Genomic DNA, 23,894 nt, shown 5'->3' on the forward strand with positions numbered 1-23,894 from the left:
ACATGCCCCTCTCCTTAAACCTGAGCAATGTGCTCCAGAAACCACTGCACTATTTGCAAACAGAATTCTGAAGATGAGAAACCAGTAAACCAGTTTGTATATTTTTACTTTCTTTAAGTAACTTTTTGTTTGAAGTTGGATGTGGTGGCACACACCTTTAATCCCAGCACTATCAAGCCAGAGGCCAGCCTGGTCCAAAACAAAAACTGTGTTAGTTTGAGAGTCTATATGTAGACCATGCTGCCTGTGAATTCATAGAGATCCATCCACCTGCCTCCGTCTCCCAATGGCTAAGACTAAAGACGTGCCACCACGCCCAGCCTACACGGAACCTACTTTGTAAATGACATTCTGAGCACTGTGACTTCAAAAGCCACACAGCTACTGTTAAGCCCCAGAGACCCATTCCCTTCCCTTTCCTCTGAATGTCCAGGCTGTCTCAAGCATGTTAAGACCTCTGATTGCCATCTCTACTTAATAAACCCAGCTCTGTCACACGGACTTATCCTGACATTATTTTCCATCCAGCAGTGAAGATGCTGGGATCACCTGAGTGGAGGTCCAGAGGCAGCAAACTCCTCATGCTCCAGGGCCAGGATCAGGCTGCCAGACCAGCCACGTGGAAGGCGCTGGTGAGCCACGGGTGGGTCCATCTCCATCTGCTGAGCTTCCTCCCACGCCTTCTAGCACTGAAGCAGAGGTGATGACTCCTTCAGTGGGGGCAACTTTCAGAGACAATGTACCTGTGAACTGAGTATGGCCTTATTTGGGTCCATGCAGATGTAATATAATTCCGATAGGCTCGCTGGATTATCTGAGCTCAAGTTTATTCAAGTAAACTTTTTGGGGTTATCCTGTATCTTTGTCTGTCCAGAGGCTCCAGGTAGTAAGACAAGACTACACTGAGGGAATAATGCAGAACTTCCAAGTCTGCACAGTGGTTCTATGGGCCCAGGAGGCAGGTCCACCTGTCCAGTGCAGAGCTGCCTGTCCATTTCAGAGCACCTGCCTGCACAGGGCCTGCATGGGGGGGTATATGGGCCAAGATACCTGGCCTGGGTGACCAGTGACACCCTTTCATCCTGGAATTTCAAAACACATATAGAAAAAAAGGTAGGAACCTTGGGTCCCGGAGCACACAATCCTAAGCTGCCATGGTGATCCATGGCACAGCAGAATTCATCTTAGGCAAGTGAAAGGAGTTTAAGTGGGGGTCCTGAGCCCGGTCACAGTGGCTGACATGGGAGGAACACGACCCAGGGACCCCTTGAGCCCTGGAAGGCCCTTGCTGAGAAAGAACACTGCTGCAAGAGGACAGTTTTCAATCACAGTCCTGAGGCTGGAATGAGGGAACACGGGAGCTTCTGGGAGCCCCATCTCTAGGCAAAGCAGGCCAGGACTGACTGGCCCTGCCTTACTCTTCCTCTAGGGGGCAGCACTAGCCACCTCAGTTACTGCATACCTAAAGAGATTGTTTTTCCTAAGGGAAATGTCACCCCGAAGCCAGGACACAAGCCTGCCTTTCTCCCTCCACCTCCTCCATCCCCTCTTTCCCATTCCCTATTCCCCCACAGAAGTTCACACAAGTCAGGAACACAAAAGCCAACTGTTTATTTACACTGTGGTCTGTACATTACAGGTCTTGGAAGGTGTCCGCACTGAAAGCCTGTTTCAGGAGAGAACAGGCTGGAGGCAAACAGTTCAGGGCCTAGGACTCACCCCTTCCCCCCCCCGGGGCCTTTCCAGCCCCAAAGCTAGGCCATTCGCAATTACTGGCTTCTGGGGCAGAGCCCCAGATGTAATCCCTGGAGAATCAGAACCTATGGCCTGTGGCTTCTTTCACCTGGTCCCCAGAAGGCCCAGCCCCAGAGCATGAAAAGCTGAAACCAGGAGTCAGCAGGCTGTGTGTTCTCAGCACACGCTGTCCCGTCCAGGTCCTGACATCAGTCTGGTGATTAATGGCACTCGGGCCTGAGCACCAGCAGACAAGGAAGGGCTGGACAGGTGGTAATAGCAGGCAGGGACAGTAGCAAATGACTTCCTTCAGCACACATGGGGGGAGACACCAGACACAGTGGCCCTAAACCCAAATGTATTGCCAAGCACTGGAAACCACATGGCTGGGGCTTCCTCCAGAAGAGCCATGCATGGAGCCTTGCAGACCTGCAACCTCCCTGCTGGGGCCAGGGCCTCAGGTTAAAGGTGATCTGTCTTCTATAAACATCCACATCCACACAGAAGAGGTTTGTGGGAGAAGCCGGTCTACACAAAGCTACCCTTGTCTGGGACGCAGGGCTTCTAAACTAGCTGCAGGTACACGGTGACTACGTGGTTCCTATGCTTAAGACTGTAACAAAAGATCCTGTATAAAAGTTACCAAGTCAACAGAGGCTGGGGGACCTATGGGGAAGCGGGGCCTGACTGGGGGTGGGGGTAGAGGGTCTGCCAGCTAGCCTCAGGGGAGGCACATGGTCGCACACATGAGTACACACAGGACTGGGGAAGACCGGTAAGGGGGTGTACAAAAGGGGGCAGTGGGCAACAGAGAATCCTGTGTGGTGGCCACAAGGGAAAAAAAGGCACAAGGACCCCAAACCATGCAGACAAAAACCAGCCTGTGCAGAACAGGGAAGCAGACAGTCCCAACAAGAGGCAGAGCCAGCAGAACTCAGGCCTGCAGGAGAGGGGGCCTGCGATGCTGCCCCCAGCTGGTAGCCCTAGGGTAGACATCCCTACATTACAGTCAACGGGAAGAGCAGCCCACAAGGAAGGTACATCGAAGATACCCAGCTCCTGGTGGATAGGGTGACAAGGACTGTCACCTTGCTATGCTTTCAGAAACAAAGCCTTCTAGAAGTGCCTATTTTCTTAGCTGAGCAGCTAAAAGATGGCAGAGACACAGAGCTGTCCCGCCCTGAAGGTAAGGCAGGCCGTGATGACAACTCCACTTTCCCGACACACCCATCACATGCACATTCCAGATGGAAGTCAGGACAGGGAGGTCCTGGGAAGGTTTGGCCACTCTAACCCACGGCCCCTTGGTGAGAGAACGTTAGTGATACCAAGCTGAGGAGCCACCAAGAGGCATGTCCTTGGGCCCCAGTAGGGGTTGGGGGTAGGAGGCAAGATTGGGGAGAAGGGGCAGTGTTGAAGCCCTAAAGAGCTTCACCTGGACTTAGTCACTGGGCATCTGTCAGGCTGGCCTGCTGACTACCCTCAACCCTTCCCAGGTCCCATCAGTCATGTCTAGAGACAGGTGTACACCTGCCAATGCCTCACAGAAGAGTAATTCCTCCTGCCTCCTCAGGCCTTGTAGTGGAGCCTCCACATTCCCTCAGAGCCAAATGTGTACGACACCCCCTGGACCATCAAAACCAGGATGGGTCACAACTCAGACTAGCCATGGGACCATCACCTAGAGTCTCCATGGTGTCAACTGGGTGCTGATGTAACACTGACCGGGAAGCCCCTGGGACCCGCACACTGCAGTCAGTCAAAACCCACAAAGGCCAGTGACCACAGCACCTGAAGCTGCCCTCAAGGCCCAGCTCTCAACCATCTGCCCCACTTTGCAAAGAACCGCTGATACCCAGGATAAGCCGGCACTTGTTTCTGTGACTCCAGGGGTCCCAGGCAGGGAGCCACTAAGGGACACAGACTTCCAGGCTAGTGAGGGCAGCGGGACTCTCCTGGGGCAAGGACCACTCAGGGGCATAATTACCAAAAGCCAACCATCTCTGTCACCTCAGTCAAAGGCAAGCTTTTCCAGCCCTGCTTGAGCTCGAGGACATTTCATGTGGTTTCTCTACTTGAGCCGACGACCTTCTAAGGTCAGGAGCCTCCACCTTGAGCTGTGCATGACCAGTGTGGGGGAAGACAAATGCAGACGAATGTGCTGGGCCACCCCCGCCACCAGTTAAACAGGACCTCAGAGACGGTCTGATCTTCAACCTCTTTTCATGCTGCCGGGGACTAAACCTCACACTCAGCACCCGACCACTGTGCTACATTTCCACACCTGCCATCGTATGTGTTTTCAGAACCTCCTCCCGTGACACCAGCACACAGACAAACTGGCAAACCAGTTTGTCTCAAACCAGTCTCAAGCCCTGGTGTTCTGCTTGGTTCTTGAGCTTTGTGTTTTTAGTGTGTCAGAAATAAAATTTTAAAAAGCAATTTCCTGCCGGGTGGTGGTGGCATACACCTTTAATCCCAGCACTCGGGAGGCAGAGGCAGGTAGGTCTCTGTGAGTTCGAGGCCAGCCTGGGCTACAGAGTGAGTTCCAGGACAGGCTCCAAAGCTACACAGAGAAACCCTGTCTTGGGGGGGGGGGGGGGGCAATTTCCTCTGTAGAATCTCAAGGAAAGCTACCAGTTTAAAATCAGATCTAGCTGAGTCAACGCTAAAAGGAATCAGACACAGAAAGACATTAGCGCATTCTGTTTGACTTCTAATGGAATGCAAGGACGGTATAGCATCACATAAAAAGTGCATCCCCTGCATGGCCCCCAACCTGCTGGGATCTTGGCAAGTTACTGCTGACCCTTCCCCGAGGGAGCTGTCCAGTTTGGCAAAACTAACACCCCTTCACAGGACACTTAGCTACATTAGTTATCACCTGGGGCATTCTTAAAACATTCCAAGGCCCGGGCCACACCTGTACCAACTGTTAGAACACGTAAGGATCAGAATATTAAAAAGCTCCCGAAGCATCAAGAACAGCATGAAACATTGTGATTCTAAAAGTTAAAACCACTTGTTCATCTGAAATTCAGACCCAACCGAATGCCAACTCTAGACCCACGAAGTCACGGGAGAGCTCACAGATGGAAAAGCGAGCCAGGGAGGCAGCAGAAACAGAGGGAAGTTCTGCAACCTGCCATGAGTGAGGTGGCGCTGGGAACCCTGGGCTTTTAAGCCCAGAACATTTTAAAAATGAAATGGGTGTGGTGAGTCATGTCTGTAATCCCAGCACTCTGAAGGCTAAGGCAGGAGGATTACCTTGAATTCCAGGGCAGCCAGAGCTACAGTGTAAGACCCTGTCTCAAAAAAGAAAACAAAAACCTACTGCCACCACTACAATAAACAACAACATGATCTCAGGCCAAGTTGACCAAGTTTTCTAAGTGTATTCTGGCTGAGGAAAGTAAGAAGGCTGGATGAGCCTGAGGTGTGTGTTGTATGGAAGCCAGCCCCACACTCGGAGGTTACTCTTCCAGAGGCCTACAGCGAGGGTCCAGGTCCACAGGGGCTTCCAGACTTGCCATTTCCTCCAGAAGTCCATTCTTGCAGCCCAACAACGTTGGCCAAAAGCCTTCCTTTCCTCGTGTTATGCTGTGACTCTGGCCTCTGTGGCCTTCTCTAGAAACTTACACACCGTGACGCTGGAGGCCCATGCAAGTTCAAGTACAGAACACTCATCCCTGAGGCAGCCCCTACAGACCAGGACCGAGATTCACCTGGCCTCTGCCACGCTCCTTCCAGCATGACACCTAGACCAACCTCAAGTTTATTTTCCCTTCACGTCCTCAAGAGACTTCCTACCTAGCCTTTCTCTATTCCCTATCTTCCCAGACCCCAGGGAATGCCCACAGAGACCTGTGCCTCAAGATCAAGCCTTCCCGTCTTCCTGATGTGGCTCATCCAGGCAGCCCAGGGCAAGGCAAACCACCCACCATCTACGCAGCACCAGATAACTCTGTGCACGTTATTAAAATGGATCTGAAAAGCCAAGGAAAGCAGACGTGAGCGGACTGAAATCAAACTGGCCACAGCCCCGTCTCTGCCAAGCAGGGGACATCCTCCAGTCCCCTCCCCTTTACCCTCAACTGCCCCCCCCTTTCTGCTCACTAGCCTCCCCAACGTGCCCAAACCTTCCTTCTTACACAAGATGTGCTTAAGAAAGCAAGCGGAAGGGAAGACTTAAGACCATCCATGTTTATCTGGGCTGGAGATAAGGAAGCCAATCACGAACCATATAAAACTCAGATAAACTGCAACAGTCCAGGAACAGCCCAGATGCCTAGAACAAAGATTACATTCTTAACAAAGCCAGGGGAGGAAAGGGGGACTCCCACCATGTAGTCACAGAACGGAAGACCAAGGTTCTTCCACAGTGTTCCTTCCCCCCTGGACCTCCCACCAGGATGTCTGCTCTCTAACAGAGGGACCACATCCAGGTGTGTCTGAAAGCTGTAAGAAGCGGTGTGGCTACCTCCCCATAGGAGTCCAGACTCGGCCTTAGAAACACCTCCCTAGGCTTGCCCTCACCAAGGCACATCTGACTTAAGATGCAGCCCTGGGAACACGTCTCTTCCAGGCAATCACTCCTTTGGCCCCCAGTGTTAACACCTGTCTTGGGCACTCCACCCTTCTTCTTGGCCTTTCTCCCACCCCCAAGTGAATGCTGTGTGTATTTCCTGTCTTCAAAACGAACGGAAGGCAAACCAGAAAGGGGAGGTAGGAAACCAAGGTTGGAAGGGCACAGAAAACTCAGAGGACTCAACCCAGAGGCATGGACAATGGACAACGCACGTAGCTGCTCTCCAAACCCGAGTCCACTGGACTTCGTCTACTTGCGCCCCAAAGGCTAGCCACAGGGGTCCCTGTTCCTCCCAACACCCCTTCCTCCTCTTTGAGCTTAAAAAACCTGGGTTTGAAAGGACACCAAATTATGGAGAACGTAACAGTTTTGTCCCTACTCTGAGGTGGGTGGGGGGCCCATCTCCTGAGAGCTTCTTCTAACCCTTATCCACAGAGGTAGAATCATTTCATCAGTATCCTAAATGAAAGCTTCCAGTCCTTGCTGTCAACTCCTGAGAGTGTTCCTCCCACATCCAGTTCCCCTCAGCCCCTCACAAAGGGGCTGCAAAGTGCACACACAGATTATCACGGGTTGTCACCCACAGCCATGGCCCCCAGCTCACTCCTTGCCTGTGTGTGCGGTCTCCCGCACACACCCTAGCACACACACACAGGGTGGCTGGAAGCACATTTACAGAGACAGTGTGGGGTCCCGCCTGCATCTTCCTCCTCCGGCAGGCCCGTCCCTAGGTCCCAGGTCCAATGGCCGCTCTGCAGCCAACCCTGGCTCAGTGTTTGATCTCTAGGATGGAGGGGTTGTGGTCCAGTATAGCCAGGATAATCTTGTCCATGTACTGTCTCAGTCGGAAGTTGATCTCCTCCTGCTCCTTCAGGGCTTCCATTAGCTGAAGGGAATGAGAAAGGTGGGTCAGGGGGTTGGGCCCAGGGTAGGCTTCCAGGGGGCCAGTGACCAATGATAGAGGGACCCCAGATCAGTCTGAAGGTAATTTCACTGAACTGGGGAGGGGCTAAAAGCCTGGGGAAATTTTCACAAAGATTGGGAACACTGGCCAGATGTACTTATAATCAGGGCTAGTATGTATAGTCCCTGGGCCCAGAAGATGCCTGGGGCCGCCAGCCTTTCCTCTGTCCAGAACAGTGTTCTCCTCATTCCAGCCCTGCCTTATTCAGCGGCTCTCACCATGACATTTAGGTGCAGCTCTAACTCTTCGGAGTTACCTGCTCCCCTAGATCTACTTGAGGCCAGAGGTCAGCCCTTAGCTCTGAGTCTGAGGTGGAGGCAAGATTCAGGTACACAGGGTCTCAGTTTCACTTTACAATGAAGCTGAGTGTTTTTGTTCTTGAGGTAGAAAAGATGGCCTATAGTGCTGGGGAGCCGGGCTCCTTTCCCACCACTAGCTGTGTGGTTATTTCTACATGTGACAGGGAAGTGTTTATGAAGCTGTGAGCTAAGAGACCAAGTACACATATGTGCAAAAGACACTCTGGCCACCATCCGGGTTAAGTCCCAGGAGGATCTCTGATTTGAGCTCCACTCTGAGCCAGGGCTCCCGAGGAAAGAGGGCTAAGCTCCGCCCTGTGCTGCCTCCTGCTCAGCTCTGCGGTTATTGTGACAGCAGTAAGTGCAGGAGTATGAGGGCCAGGCCTTCGCCTGCCTTAGAGAGCCTGTGTAGCCTGGGGTTCATGGTGGGGGGGGGGGCTGGGACAGGAGCCACAGAATGGGGACCAGTCACCAATGTGAGAATGAGCCAGAGAGGATGAAGGGACAAGGCTACCTCATCGCGAGATGCTGTGTCGATTTCTGCAGCCAGAGACTGGGCTTTGGTCTGGGTGGCAAAGAGGTTCTTCGCCTCGTAGAGGCTGAGGCTCAGGATCTGCCCGTTCAAGTCGTCGTTCTGATCCCGCAGCTTGTGATTCTCCTGTGGCAGCAGATCAAAGGCAACCTGAGCTAAGGGAAGCACTGAGCCCGCTGGGACCCACCTCTCCCTACCTGTGTCCTCAGACCACCAGCATGCTCCCTCAGTGCATCACTGCTAGACAGGGAGGCCGACAGGTGACACAGTCCTCAGTTAGAAGGGGGAATTGCAGCCCTGTTTGGGAGAACCAGGGCGTCTTTCCCCTCTTGGGTCCTGCGGGGAGCAACTGCCCACCAGGCAGCTCAGCTGACCGTCCTGGATCTGGCTGAGGCAAGTGCTATTCTGGATTCTCTGCGCAGGAAGGAGGGCTGGTTTTCCTTGCTCCTCCTATAGCCAGGTTCTGGAACCTGCTTAGTGGGAGCTGTTTCAAGACACGCTTGCCCCTGAAGGCAGCTGATGCGGAAGGCAGCGGACACAGGTGCCCCCTCAATTCTTGCTTATTGCTCACCCCAGGGACCTGGGAGCCTCTCCTGGGTGGATGATGGGTTCGCTGTACCGCAGGAGATGGCCATGGGTAAATGAGCTCAGGTGAGACCCATGCCCAGAGTCGGGCCCATAGGCCTGCCTGACTTTGGGTTTCACTCCCTTCTGGAGTCACTGCCCTTCCTGATGCCATGCTTAACCCAGGCTGCCACGACAGAGTGATGGGACACTGTGAGAAACAGAGTCTCAGGACTTAGGCCCTATATGCCAGAGGCCCCAACCCAACCAAGCCTGCATCTGCAGGGTGGAGATGGCTTCCTCACTCCATCCTCACCTAGGACAGGACAGAGACCCATGAGCCCAGGACTCTGCTTCCGATCATAGTGCCGCTTTCCTTGGGCGCACAGGGAATCCTTGCCCTTCTTAGACTGGGTCACTCTGTGTCCCTCCCTATGACTTCTAAACAGAGGCCCACATGGCTGACCCAGCCACCTCTTCAAAGCCACTGGACAGTAGCTCTAGAGCCTACCTGCTTCAGACGCTTGACCTCATGCTCAAGTTCCACCTCTCGGGCTCTGGCGTTGAACTCGCCAAGGCCAGATGAGCTGCGGCCCCTACCTGGCCGCTCACAGTCCAGCTTGTACATCTGCAGGTGTTCCAGCTCCCTCCGCAGGTCCTCGATGAGCTGTGAGGGAGAGAAGGAGCCTGTTGGCAGCAGCAAGGTCACAGAGGGAAGCCCTGGGGGTCCTGGCCCGTGACTCACCTCCTGCGTCGCCTCCCGCTCCTTCTGGAACTCCAGGCGGTTCTGCCGCAGCTTGTCCATCATGCGCTTGTAAAGGTCCATCTCATCCTTGAGTCGCAGGCTGGTGTCCTCCAGACGGTCAGACATGCGCTGCCGTTCCTAGAGTCAGGCAGACCTCATCAGGGCAAGCGTGCCCAGAGGGTCCTCAAGCTCTGGAGGACCTTGGTGTGGCAAATGGACAGGCAAAGCCACCACCTTGGGGAGTGCCCTCCCAGAACATTCTAGAAACAGCAGGAAATGCCCTGGGCCCCAGATGTCCTTCAGTGGTGTCAGGCAGAACCCGAGAAGAAGCTGTTAGCCCAAACACCCTCTTCAAGAAAAAAATTCCACAATGTAAAGTATTTACAATATATAATACAGATTATATTTTCACTGTAGAAAACTTGAAAATTCTGTAAATTCAGAAATAAAATTTATTGTTCACTTTTCCTCCTTTTTTAATTAATTAAAACTTTTATTTTTATCTTTAAGACAAAACTCTCATGTACCCCAGGTTAGCCTCAAAGTTCATGATGTAGCAAAGGATGACCCTGAACTGATGCTCTTGCCCCCACCGCCTGAGTGCCAGGATGGCAGGTGTGTGTCACCATACCCTGGCACTTCTGATTTCTCTGTAGGGAAATACTTCAGCATCCCGGAGACGACGATCGGAAGGCCTCTGACCGCCATCACCTCTCTACGGACTCAACACCTTGCTGGGACCTGCTGCTCACCTCATCCAGTTTCTCTGTCTGTGACTTAAGTCGAGTCACTGTGGTCCTCAGATCCGTATTTTCTTCTTCTAACTGTTGCACCCTGGGAAAGAAAAACGGCAGGTCTGAGGATCTAGAGTGGAAATGACCTTACAGAGAAGGCAGCCAGTCCCCGCTTCTGGAAGAGAGAAACCACCAACCGAGAAAAAGATTAAGACAATTCCGGCCCAGCATCCCTAATCCAAAAATCCAAACTGTTCCGAAATCCAAACCTTTTTGAGCAATGACATGATGCCACAAGCCAAAATCCCTATTATCAGGGAACTGTTTCATTTGCAAAATTATTAGCCAAGAGTGATGGTTCATGTCTTTAATCCTAGCACTCTACAGAGCGAGATCCAGGACAGGCACCAAAACTACACAGAGAAACCCTGTCTCAAAAAAACCAACCAACCAACCAAAACAAAACAACATATTCATGTATATATATCTTAGAGATAGGACCCTATCTAAACATGAAATTTCCTTTCTTCCTTTTTTCTTTTCTTTTCTTTTTTTCCCGAGACAGGGTTTCTCTGTGTAGCCCTGGCTATTCTGGGACTCGCTCTATAGACCAAGATAACTTTGAACTCAAGAGATCCGCCTGCCTCTGCCTCCCCAGTGCTGGGATTAAAGGTGTGCGTCACCATCACATCACCCCACCCCTTGGTTTCTAAAATAGCTTATAGGGCTGGGGAGATGGCTCAGTAGGTAGTGCTTGCCACAGAAGAATTCGAATCTTCAGAACTCATAAAACCAGACACAGCAGTGTGTTTTTGTAATCACAGGGTTCTGCTGCAGAGATAGGGGCACCCCCAGAAGATGGAGGTCTAGCTGGCCTGGCAAAACCAGTAAAAGATCCTGTTTGAAACAAAGTAAAGGTGACCTCCACGTTTGCAGTGTGGCACATGCATACACCCTGCACACAGGACCATGCACACATACCGTATATACATACATAATTTAAAAAGTAACTTACAGCCTGAAAAAAATTACATATTTTATATATATAAAAAATTGGGGGGAACTTGCTCTGTAGACCAGACCAACTCAACAGAGATCTGCCTGCCTCTGCCTCCTGAGTGCTGGAATTAAAGGCGTGTGCCACCACCGCCCAGTGAATATGTATTTCAAAATCTAAAAATTACTGAAATCTGGTCTCCACACACGCACACATGTGAACTCGCATGTACACACACAATGAGGAAGGGTTTCCTCTAGGTGGTGGAGCAGTCTTCCTATGTCTGGTATGCCCGGACGTCTGTTAACGTGCAGTTGAAGGCGATGACCATGTTTTGCTCTCTTTTCTCCACCCCCAGGCCCGTCGGGAATCCCGAGAGCTCACTGCAGCCCTCTCTGCTTCAGAAGCAGCAATCCTCTCCTGGAGTGTCTGCAGACGGCTGTCCTGCAGTGACCCCCATGGGGCTGCACTCAGGCAGTTTCACAGGCAGGTCAGATGGCCGCAACTGTGCAGAACCAGGTCTGATTCTTCCAGTACTTCCACCCCAGATACTGTCCCATTCTGGAGAGGTTCTTCTTGACCTTCAGGAGGCCCTGGACACCCGAAGGAGGCCTCTAGACAAGGGCCAGAGAGGAGTCTGGACCTCTGTGGTAAGTGGCATGGAGCTGGTGAGCAACTAAGGAGGGGATCTGTGCCAATGACCAGAAGTACCATCCATGACTCCACATGAGCAGGAACCCCTGGAGCTGGGGGAAGGGGAGACTGCTCTTATGACTGCCACTCTTTCTATGATCCTTCCGCCTCTGCCTCTCGGTCCCAGCCACCTCTCTTCAGCCTGCAGTCACTAAAGCAGGAATACTGAAGTGAGACGGCCCTTAGGATACCAGCCCCAGAGCCAAATAGCAGCCTCCAGAGTCATGGTCCTCAACCTATGGGTCTAGACCCCTTTGGAGGTTTGCTTATTGGATATCCCGCATATCAGATATTTATATTACCATTCATACATTAGCATAAAATGACAGTTATGAAGTAGCAGTGAAATAATTTTATGGGTGGGGGTCACCACAACATGAGGAACTGTAGTAAAGGGTCACAGCATAAGGAGGGTTGAGGACCACTGTTCTAAAATACCAGTCCAAATTTGGCATGGGAAACTCTGTTTGGGAAGGGGTGGGGAGTCTCAGGCACAGGAGAGCTGGGAGGTCTCCTCACCAAACTGCACTGGGTTGGGCCTGCCTGACCCAGCCCTTGTCCAGCCACCCCTCCCTGACCCAGGTTGGGCTTAGAACCTTCTGCTTAAATACCTGGAGCCCAAGGAGAACCAGGACAGGTCACGGCCTCGTCACAGTGGTATGGGCTGTGGGGCAGGCAGGGAGGGGGGCAGTAGACAGGACCAGCAGAGCAGGAAAAGCCAATGTGACCGGGGCAGTGGTGCTCTTCCCGCTCCTGGCTTGCCTGGGTTCCAGCATGGAAGGATACAGCGGGCCGCAGAACCAGAAGACCTGGTCTTCTACTTCCCTAAGCCTGGGCTTCCAGGCTCAGTTTACCCACGTTCAAATGCAGGGGAGGATCTGACAGCAGGGGGCGCTCCAGGCCTAGATATCAGCCCCTGCCTTCGGCTCCACCTCTGCGTCTTCCTCTGCTCCATGACAGGGCTCCAGGACCGTCCATCCATCCTGCCCACTCCCTAACAACAGGCCTGTGCAATTCTAAAGCATCTGCAGCAGAATCTAGCAGAATGCTAGAATGGGAGGCTCAGCTTTACCGAAAACGCTTGGGGCCAGCACTACCCAAGGGCGGCCAGGGCCGAGGGGCCAGGAGGGCCCAGTGGGCAGGAGGCCCGGGGCCTACCTGGTGTTGAGCAGCTCCAGCTCAGTGCTCTTCTCCCGCTCCAGTTTGCAGTAGACCTCGCGATGCCGCCGGGCCTCCTCCTCCAGTGCCTGCTCTGCCGTGGTCTCCTGATCCTTCACCATCTCTTCCAGCTCATGCACCCTGAGGTGGGCACAAACAGCTCCCGTCACCACGCTCTCGCGCACCCTCACCCCACTCAAGAAGGCCTGGACCCCGCCAAAGGCCCTCACATAGCCGCGGTGACGCGGAGGGTTTGCCAGGCCTATGGGCCGTGAGCTTGGCTGACGGGTAACTTAGGGACACTGTGACATCTGACAAGAAGTGTGTCAACCATACTCGAGGGAGAAGCAGATCTAGTGAAGGAGCTCCTTAGAGCAGCGAGGCCGGCCACCCAGGAGACAACAGGCAGCAGGCCCGGCCACAGTACAAGAATGGCTTCTAGACCTTACTCTCTCTTTAGGGACTTCCTGCCCAGCACCCCTCCGACGACTTAGGCACATCCTGGCAAATGGCCGTTAAGAAATCCAGAGCAAGGAAAAGGTCAGGCCCCTCCGGAGTCATAACCCAACCCTGACCACTGGAAGCCTGTATCTGTCCAACTGTTCAGTCGCTCCATCAGGCTGAGCTGGGTCATACAAGAATGCCATGGGGGACCAGACCCAGACCCAGAGGAGTCTACCAAGTTTCTTGCTCCTGGGGAAGCCAGCCAGCATGGGGTAGCATCCTTCCCAGTGTCCCTGTTGTCCATCCACACTGTCACCTGACCATACGCAGTACCACCTGGGCCCTCCTGCCTTCCACTCCCCACCACAGGGCCTGTTCCTAGGAAGGGAGGTCAAGTTCTAATCCCTCTGGTCCAGTTGTTCTCAACCCTCCTAATGCTGAGACCCTTTAATACAGTCCCTCATGTTCTCAACCTTCCTAATGCCGAGACCCTTTAATACAGTCCTCATGTTCTCAACCCTCCTAATGCCGAGACCCTTTAATACAGTCCTCATGTTCTCAACCCTCCTAATGCCGAGACCCTTTAATACAGTCCTCATGTTCTCAACCCTCCTAATGCCGAGACCCTTTAATACAGTCCTCATGTTCTCAACCCTCCTAATGCTGAGACCCTTTAATACAGTCCCTCATGTTGTGGTGACCCCCAACTATAAAACTAATTCGTTGCTACTTTAAAACTGTAACTTTGCTACTATTATGAATCATAATGTAAGTATCTGATGTGCAGGATATCTGATATGTGACCCCAAAGGGGTCGAGACCTACAGGTTGAGAATTACCGCTCTAAGCAGTGAGAGTCACAAGTTCTGGGCTGTACACCCAGAACAGGATCTATTGGGTCTGGAATCAAGGCCAAGCGCCTCAGAGCCAGAAAGACTGAGGCTTCTCTGCTGGCAGTGGCGACAACTTCCCCTTCCCCAGAGCCCCGCGCCCTGACCTGTGCACCAGCTGCATATTCTCCTGCTTCAGCTTGCTCTTCAGATCCCCGCTGGTCAGGCTGTCATTCTCCAGCTCCGTTACCTTTTTTTCCAGGAAGCTCACCTGCCGCATGTGGGGTAACATATTAGTAAAGGCTCTTGAAGCCACAGAACTGAAACTCCAGAAAAGCTCATGGCAAGGATCTCCAAATAACTATGCTAAAAGAATAGTCATATTTGGGGAGGAAAGGGCCTATACCACTGCCCTTTCTCACCCTGAACTCCTAGGTGGGCACAGGATCCAAGTCCCCAGAAAGCAGCCTGGAGCCCCACTCCCACACATCCCAGGGACATGCACAGCACCCCAGGGCCCACCTTCTCTGTGATGTCATTGTCACAGGAGTCGATGCTGTCACGGAACAGGTCCTCAGTGCTGCCATTACTGCTGCTGAAGTTACTGCTGTGCATGAGCTGCCTGTGGGGGGAGGGCACCTGCCTGCCAAGTCTGCCACAGTCTGGGGCCCCAACTCAGGCTATGGGCTAGGAGAGTATTCAGTACCGGGGCTGCCCAGAGAAACACTCCACCTGACCTTCTCACCCCAATGACTGTCTACTCTAAGGATGGTGGACAGGGCACGCCCCAAGCCCAGGTCCTTCACAGGAGGGAAGGCACCAACAGCCATGGGCTGGACTGTGGGCCTCAGGGCACCCTAGAAAGCCCACTAAAGCTGAAGCAGTGAGTATCTACAGATGCTGGCCCTGCAAAGTAGGGACGAGGTGGCAAGGGCAGGAAAGGAGTTCTCTGACACCCGGCTGGGGATGGCCTCACAGCAGTCTGCTGGCTTGGCTACATACAGGGACAGGCTGATCTGGGCTGTCGCCATGGAGCCCTTGCCCCAGGACAGCAGAAGCAAGTGAAGGTGGAAAGCATTCAACTTTGATGTCTCCCAAGAAGGTCTTACCGTCCGAAAGCTGTGCTTGAGATCTTTCGGTTGGGGCTAGAGAGAGGGAAAACAGAGTCACTGAACAGAGGGGCACTGGGTCTGAAGGGACATCACTCATCAGCTTGGTGCCAAGATGCTGCAGGAGGAAACACCCAGTCCTCGGACACTCGGACACCCGCACACCTGCCCACACAGCCTCTCTGGGCTGCGGCCTCACCTGTTGGCCTTCAGGTTTTTCAGCCGGGCCTCCAGGTCGTTCAGCAGGTTGATCTTCTTGCAGCATTGAGAGCAGTACACATCCAGCAGCTCACTGTTGTAGACATGCCGCATCTTCCTCGGGGTCTGCCCCGCACTGGGCCAGAGGAGGAGAGGATGTCACTCTACGCTGCTGGCAGGCTTGCCCTGCCCACCCTACCGAGCCTGCTCTACCTAGTTCCCCAAGGCTTTTATTTCTACTTTGGGACAGAGGAATGGAAATAAACCAGAGCATCCCTTTCCCATGGTTGTCAAAGAAAGCTGGGGAAATGATCCCAAGTAACAGATGAGGCATACTGAGAGCTAATGTCACAGGAAGGAATGACTCAGGCAGGTGAGAAGGGGCCACTTTAGTAAGCAGGTTCCAGGAAGCATGACGACAGACATCCACCACGGGTCTGCAGACTCACAGACAAGTTAACTGTTTCCTCCCCAAGATAAAAGGGGAAAGGACAAACCTGACCCCCAATCAGGACAGGAGGAGGAGGAGGCACCCCACATGCTAGCAGAGCCATGTAGCCCCGGACAGAGGGAAGGATGGACGTTGCCTGTCTGACCCACTGGAATGAGGCTAGACTGGTTCCTGCCATTTTCCCTGAACTCCAAATACCACCTCGGAGCAAGGGGGCCACCTGGAAGACACTGACGATCCTAGATCTGAGTAGACATTGGTTCTGGTCTCATCATCAGGGCAGGGGCTGCTGGGGGCACAGTCCACGTCATCCCCCTCTCCATAGTCTTCAAATTGCTCCTCGTTGCTGATGAGAGAGGCGGTGGAGTGAGTGGAAAGGTCTGATGTGGTCATAGATGGAGTGAGGACCAAGGACCTGAGGGTAAGCACCCAGTTAGTGAAGGGCAGAGGGCCTGACCTACAGCTCCCGGGGAAACCAGCCTGGCCCTATGTACAGCAGGAGCCTGGCCAAGTCCAGACCTTTTGATTTGGGGGACCTCATCCTAAGGGGAACATCCTGCATAGAAATTTCCACCACAGAAAACAACAAAACCTTGGCTACGACGATGGTTAAGCAACAGATGGATTAATATTACACTATAATTATAGTTCCTATATTAGAATATGTACCAGTGATTCAAATTATTAAATTATAGAGTATCGATGCCGGTTGAAAAGCGTATACAAATACCGGCAAGAAGGCAGAGAAGTAAGTATCAATGATAAGTTAGATACAGACTTTGAGACTTAGCAATTAATAAACTTATTTATTTATTTATTTATTTGGGTTTTTTCAAGACAGGGTTTCTCTGTGTAGCTTTGGAGCCTTTCCTGGAACTCACTCTGTAGCCCAGGCTGGCCTCGAACTCACAGAGATTCACCTGCCTCTGCCTCCTGAGTGCTGCTGGGATTAAAGGCGTGCGCCACCACTGCCCAGCTTAAACTTTTTTATTTTGAGACAAGGTCTTACTATGTTGGCAGTGATGGTGCAAGCCTTTAATTCTAGCACTCAGGAGACAGGCAAGTAGATCTTTATAAATTTAAGACCAGACTGGCCTACATAGAGCATTCCAGGTCAGCCAGGGTTACACAGCAAGACACTGCCTTTGAAAAAGGGAAGAGTAAATACAAACAGTAACATGGTAACAGGGCTTGGGTTAAGGGTCTTGGTTATTTTCTCCCATTCTCACTTTTTCCAACTTTTAATTATCTCTTAAAAATTATTATTACTGTTATTAGTATGTGAGTGCATGTGTGCACACAGGCATACCCATGCAACAGTCCACGTGTGGAGTCAGGGGACAGCAGTCTGTTTTGTTGATTCTGCTGCATCCTCCAGGCCGATTCGCCTGCTCGATGCTCCTGTCTCTCTGTAGGAATGCTGTGGTTACAGATGCTCACCACCGCATCCAGCTTTGTACGTGAGTTCTATACTCCGGTCATCTGGCAGCACCTTTACCCTCTGAGCCAGCTCTCTGGCCTCCATTATCTTACCTCATGACAAGTAACAATGAGCTACCAGGTGAGAACCAGCCCCCAATTTATAAGGGGTATTTCTAGTCCAAAGACACTGAATTCTAAATCTGTCGAAGACCCCAGACTCTAGACCAGTGGTTCTCAACCTTCCTAATGCTGGGACCCTTTAAAACAGTTCCTCACATTGTGATCCCAACCACAGAATTATTCTCATTACTACTTCATAACTGTAATTTTGCTACTGTTATGAATTGCAATGTAAATATCCAATGTGATCCCCCTGAAAGGGTCATTTGACAACCCTGGGGTCTTGACCCACAGGTTGAGAATCACTGTTCTCTGCCCTCTCATGGGTAACCCATATGATATATGGAGGCCTGGTTGGGACCATCTACAACCTGAGAGGAAAGAGGGGCTCAGCTCACAGCCTTTCTGAATCTATCTTCCCACAGTCACAGCAAATTCCCTCCTCATCCACAGATCACTGCTATGAGCCGCAGAAATATGAAGTAGGAATTCAGCTGATTATGACAGAGCATTTACCTGGAAGGGCCAAGGGCTTTTCCAGAGGAAGCCAAGACTCAAGGAAGTATTGGTGCTATTGGCTCTTGAACATGTCAGCTGTGAATTTCATGTGCACATTATAGCTTCCACAGTTGATTCTTTTTCCTAAGAACTAATGGTGTGGATTGGTCATTCTTTGGGCATAGTTTTTCCCCATACAACTAAGGTATTTGGATAACAGTCACACAGGCAAGGCTTCCTTCTTCCAGGCTTTTTATTTCTCTGTTTTAGCACTGGAATCAGGTATCTCCTTTAGTTAGCATCCAAGGCCAGGGCCAGCTCCAGACAAAAGCATTTTATCTGAGCTACCTCTCACATATCCAAGGATGAATGGCAGACAGAACAAGCATTCCAGACCACCTGCTAGTCTCCTAAATCCAGGTAAATATCCATACGATATTTAACATACCACCTAGGCCAGGGGGATGTTAGGTACATAACTTTTTTTCTTGTGCAAATTAAGCTCAGACCTTCCTTTCTTACACAGCCTTAGTGGGATCTCTAGATTTCCCTGCTGACATTTAACTTAGAACAAAAGGACCTTTTACACTCGAGGTGCATCAAGTTACGGCTCCTGAAGAAAAATAGGTAGTTTTATTTTACTCATGATTTATACTAACATTGTAGACTCTTAACATTTTATCTAACCACTTCTAGGAATGTAGTTTGAGCACATAAATTCCCTTTTCCTGATATATTAACCGATTTTAGCTCTTAGTTGACCCGACCTCCTTTAACCACACCCCTTTTTGGTTGTAAAGGAAATCCTGACAGTCACAGCCTGAGGTAAACTCTTATCTGCCTTTATGACCCTGTAAGAATTCAAACCTGGGTGACTTTGCCTTGGCAGAGAATTGCTACTTTGTATGGGTCTATAACTGAAAACCTCAGAGTCTTGAGAGGACCGAAGGAAGAAGAAGGAACTTAGACCGATGATGAGCACAGGAGAGGAAGGGACAGAGAGGAGCTAAGTAGGAGGACGGAACTGAAGCTGTGCAGAGATTCTGACTTAGAAGAATAAAGCGGAAGTTAACTTTTTCATGAGGTTTGAGATGATTGGAAGTTGGTAATTTGCCCAGCAGTGGTGGTGCACATCTCTAACTCCAGCACTCTAGAGGCAGAGGCAGGCGTTGCGTTGAGACCAGCCTGGTCTACAGAGTGAGTTCCAGGACAGCCAGGGCTACACAGGAAAATACTGTCTTGAAAAACCAAACGAAACCGAATCAAAACTGTTGGCAGTTTCGTATGGCGAAGCAACTACTAGAGCTCCTGGCTTGCTCCCCCTCCCCACTTTTCCCCTCCCAAAGAAATCGCTTTTTACTGACACCAAACTGATCATCGGCACTGCTGCTCTACCAAGAAGCCAGGAAAAAGTTCGCCGTTTCCTTCTCCCAGTTTTGGGACTTGAACCTAAGGCTTGGGCTATGCAGCACAATCGCTCCACCAATGAGTTACAGACACAGCCCAGTCCACTCAGACCTTACTACTGTTTTAAAACACTTCATCAGCACTGAAATATGGTCTGTGGAAAGTAACTTAAATGATAAACCACCCACCTCCTAGAAATCATCACTGCTCAATTTTAAGATCATTTTCCCAGGCTGTTGTAGATTATTATTTTAAGGTGTGTTACTTTTGTTTGTGCTGTGGAATATTTGTTTAATGATGATGCAAAGATGTGTTGCCTTCTTTATATTGCATTTGTTTAACTCTGTGAAGCTGTGATACTTTGCCTGTCTAAAACACCCGATGGTCTAATAAAGAACTGAATGGCCGATAGCAAGGCAGGAGAAAGGAATAGGCAGGGCTGGCAGGCAGAGAGAATAAATAGAAGGAGAAATCTGGGAGGAAAAAAGAAGGAACAAGAGAGGAAGGAATTGGACACTAGGGGCCAGCCACCCAGCCACCCGCCATGGAGTAAGAGTGAAAGTAAGATATACAGAAGTAAGAAAAGGAAAAAGCCCAGAGGCAAAAAGTAGATGAGAATGAGATAATTTAAGTAAAGGAAAGCTGGCAAGAAACAAGTCAAGCTAAGGACAGGCATTTATAATAAGCCTCTATGTGTGATTTATTTGGGAGCTGGGTAGTGGGCCACCCAAAGGAATAAAGAACAAAAAAAACAAAACAAAAAAAAATTTCCTAAGGCATTTCCTAAGACATCTTTTGTAATGAGCTTTTTTTTTTTTTAAACACAGTGCTGGAATCATGTAAGTACTCTACCACTAAGCTACATCCTTGCCCTGTACCTTCTTTTATTTATTTATTTATTTTTTGGTTTTTTGAGACAGGGTTTCTTTGTGTAGCTTTGTGCCTTTCCTGGAACTCACTCTGTAGCCCAGGCTGGCCTCGAACTCACAGAGATCCACCAGCCTCTGCCTCCCGGGTGCTGGGATTAAAGGTGTGCGCCACCACCGCCCGGCACGTACCTTCTTTTTAGAACTAAATGCGTTCATATACCCACGTCACTGAGCAACCATTAGAAGTAGAGTTCTGAGAGCCACAAATGGTGGCGCACGCCTTTAATTCCAGGAGACAGAGGCAGGCAGATCTCTGTGAGTTCAAGGCCAGGCTGGTCTACACAGCAAGTTCTAGGTTAGTCAGGGATACATGCTGAGACGCTGTAACAATCTCCCCGGCCCCGCCAAAGAAAGCTGACTTTCACACAGTGGCCTGAAATTCCAGAATCATCCCTACTATCCAGAAACCTGGGGAAGTAACATCTTGGGTGCCGATCCTGGCCCTGGGGTCACATGCCGATTCTGCTCACTCACTTGTCCTCTTGCAGGAACAGGCCCCCCAGTTCAGGCTCCTTCTCCTCATCAGGACTCCGGACAGAGCCCTCCAGGCCCTGGCTGCTCTCCATGGGGCTGTCCATTTCTAACTCCTGGGGTCCCTCAGGCAAGGCCAGTGTCATTGCTTCCTCCTCGTCTTCCTGGAAGAAGCCGGGTTCCCTGGGGAGGAGCTGGCCATCAGCAAAGGTAGAGCTAGAGATGTCGCTGCCCTGGCAAAGACAGAAGGACAGAATGAGTGAGGTTGGCTCCTTGGAACTCAGTACCCATCAGTCCATAAGGACATCTGCAGGGATTGGGGTTCAGGATGGCCAAGAATTAGAGACTCCAGATATGAGGATGTCTGGTTAGCTGTGAGGGCCTCTCATGATAGCTGACTCATGAGGGCCCAGTAAGGAGCCTGTCTCCTAGGTGAAGCCATCCTGAGAAGGGCCACACCCAGGACAACTACCTTTTGAGGACCAATGACTATGTTGGGGCCCTCATCACAGTCTGCACAGGAAGCCACCTTTGTGAAGGCTTCTTGGTGATCTGCACTGAGGGTGGACCCACCCTAGTCAGCTGACAGGGACAACCCTGACCTCACAGGAGGAACCTGAGGCAAGATGGTGCAGGGAAATCTGCAGCCAGGGTGCACTCTCCAAGACCATGCACAGCCCTAGAACCTCAGCGCCCTCTTCTGAAAATCAAGAGTGGCCATGGGCCAGGCCTGATAGTGCATGCCTTCAATCCCAGCACTCGGGAGGAAGAAGAAAGATCTGATCTCTGTGAGTTTGAGGTCAGCCTGCTCTACAGAGGGAGTTGCAGGCCAGCCAAAGCTACACAGTGAGTGTAGAGTAAAAGGTCTGAGCTCACTTTTGGGTTTGAAATCGCACCCATCCCTGAGCTCCCCACAAACTCAGGACTTGAAATCCCACCAATCCCCACGCTGGAAAACTCCGGCCCCAAGAAACCCTGCATAAGCCTGCCTCTCAGTTCTCTGCTGCTTCTCCCCTGAGCAGAGGCAGCCACTGTCTTTCCCAATAAATCTCTTGCGTGAGGTTTGTTGGGCTGTGTGACTTTGTGGTATTTCTTGGCTCCTGACTGCCAGGATACTTTTCCCTTCAGAGCTGCAACACTTCCATAGGGGAAACCTTCCCCCTCAGAGCTGCAACACTTCCATAGGGGAAACCTTCCCCCCTCAGAGCTGCAACACTTCCATAGGGGAAACCTTCCCCCCTCAGAGCTGTAACACTTACAGTGAGGAAACCTTCCCCCCTCAGAGCTGCAACACTTCCATAGGGGAAACCTTCCCCCCTCAGAGCTGTAACACTTCCATAGGGGAAACCTTCCCCCCTCAGAGGTTTAACACTTCCATAGGGGAAACCTTCCCCCCTCAGAGCTGTAACACTTCCATAGGGGAAACCTTCCCCCCTCAGAGCTGTAACACTTCCATAGGGGAAACCTTCCCCCCTCAGAGCTGTAACACTTCCATAGGGGAAACCTTCCCCCCTCAGAGCTGTAACACTTCCATAGGGGAAACCTTCCCCCCTCAGAGCTGTAACACTTCCATAGGGGAAACCTTCCCCCCTCAGAGCTGTAACACTTACAGTGAGGAAACCTTCCCCCTCAGAGCTGTAACACTTCCATAGGGGAAACCTTCCCCCTCAGAGCTGTAACACTTACATAGGGGAAACCTTCCCCCCTCAGAGGTTTAACACTTACAGTGAGGAAACCTTCCCCGCTCAGAGCTGTAACACTTCCATAGGGGAAACCTTCCCCCCTCAGAGCTGTAACACTTCCATAGGGGAAACCTTCCCCCCTCAGAGGTTTAACACTTACAGTGAGGAAACCTTCCCCCCTCAGAGGTTTAACACTTCCATAGGGGAAACCTTCCCCCCTCAGAGCTGTAACACTTCCATAGGGGAAACCTTCCCCCCTCAGAGCTGTAACACTTCCATAGGGGAAACCTTCCCCCCTCAGAGCTGTAACACTTACAGTGAGGAAACCTTCCCCCTCAGAGCTGTAACACTTCCATAGGGGAAACCTTCCCCCTCAGAGCTGTAACACTTACATAGGGGAAACCTTCCCCCCTCAGAGCTGTAACACTTCCATAGGGGAAACCTTCCCCCCTCAGAGGTTTAACACTTACAGTGAGGAAACCTTCCCCGCTCAGAGCTGTAACACTTCCATAGGGGAAACCTTCCCCCCTCAGAGCTGTAACACTTCCATAGGGGAAACCTTCCCCCCTCAGAGGTTTAACACTTACAGTGAGGAAACCTTCCCCCCTCAGAGGTTTAACACTTACTCAAAAAATAAGCCAAAGAATGGCAACGGCCCCTTACAGGACCTTTGTGTCCACTGAATATTTCCTGCCTGCCTGTGGCACACAGTAGGCACTCCCAGCACTCAGCAGGACTGCTGCAAGTTTGAAGTTAGCACAATTTACACAGTGAGTTCTAGACCAGACAGGACTCTGCAGTGATATCCTGTCTCACAAGAAAGAAAATAAGAATTATTATTATTTTTTTGACAGAAGTCATGTTGCCAGCGGTTGTAGAGCAGTTTCCTCAAAACTGGAACACTCCATCTCCCAGGTAACCTCTTTAGGCCAGAAAGTAAACAACTCAAAACAGTTTCAGGAACTCCCTGAAACCGAGCAGATTCTCTAGGCCCCTCCCTCCCAAGACAACCGGCTGAGAGTCACTCTCAGACAAGCCAAACTCAAACACGTACAGACCAGTTAAGCAGCCTGTAAGAGAGACCATGGACCTGCCTGGAAGAGGAGAGGCCAACCAAGGTGCCTGGAAAGGACGCTCTCCAACCTCCTGGGCTGCCTGTGGGCTGTGCAGTGTGTTCCAGGGTCCCAGATTTGGGGGGTTGACTTTTGGTGATATTTCTGTAAGAAACCCCAATAAAACCCATCAGTTCAGGAGACGGCCTTTGTTGGTATCTGTGTCCATACTTTGGCCTGTCGTGGGCACCCTATCTAGAGTAAGTAGACAGA

General features: G+C 51.3%; 1 protein-coding gene across 6 annotated transcripts in view; it reads right to left on the bottom strand.

Moving 5' to 3' along the window:
* Positions 1 to 1,587: 1,587 nt before the first annotated feature.
* Positions 1,588 to 23,894, bottom strand: part of Rab11fip4 (RAB11 family interacting protein 4) — a 113,686-nt gene continuing 91,379 nt past the window's right edge. For 4 of the 6 annotated variants that reach the window (XM_052755641.1, XM_052755639.1, XM_052755642.1 and 1 more), the window contains 12 exons: positions 20,891 to 21,120; positions 16,261 to 16,455; positions 15,591 to 15,725; positions 15,392 to 15,427; positions 14,805 to 14,904; positions 14,450 to 14,553; positions 13,009 to 13,149; positions 10,179 to 10,260; positions 9,427 to 9,564; positions 9,193 to 9,348; positions 8,100 to 8,243; positions 1,588 to 7,208 (listed from right to left, as the gene is read on the bottom strand). In XM_052755641.1, coding sequence (XP_052611601.1) covers positions 7,092 to 7,208; positions 8,100 to 8,243; positions 9,193 to 9,348; positions 9,427 to 9,564; positions 10,179 to 10,260; positions 13,009 to 13,149; positions 14,450 to 14,553; positions 14,805 to 14,904; positions 15,392 to 15,427; positions 15,591 to 15,725; positions 16,261 to 16,455; positions 20,891 to 21,120 — 1,578 coding nt within the window. In that variant the 3' untranslated portion in view covers positions 1,588 to 7,091. Of the gene's footprint in view, positions 7,209 to 8,099; positions 8,244 to 9,192; positions 9,349 to 9,426; positions 9,565 to 10,178; positions 10,261 to 13,008; positions 13,150 to 14,449; positions 14,554 to 14,804; positions 14,905 to 15,391; positions 15,428 to 15,590; positions 15,726 to 16,260; positions 16,456 to 17,349; positions 17,899 to 20,890; positions 21,121 to 23,894 lie in introns of those variants that run through there. The other 2 variants (XM_052755640.1, XM_052755643.1) reach the window with 2 other exon arrangements.

Source organism: Peromyscus californicus, unplaced genomic scaffold (genome assembly GCF_007827085.1).
Source record: "Peromyscus californicus insignis strain IS unplaced genomic scaffold, ASM782708v3 Scaffold_3__1_contigs__length_106647218, whole genome shotgun sequence".
Lineage (NCBI taxonomy): Eukaryota > Metazoa > Chordata > Mammalia > Rodentia > Cricetidae > Peromyscus > Peromyscus californicus.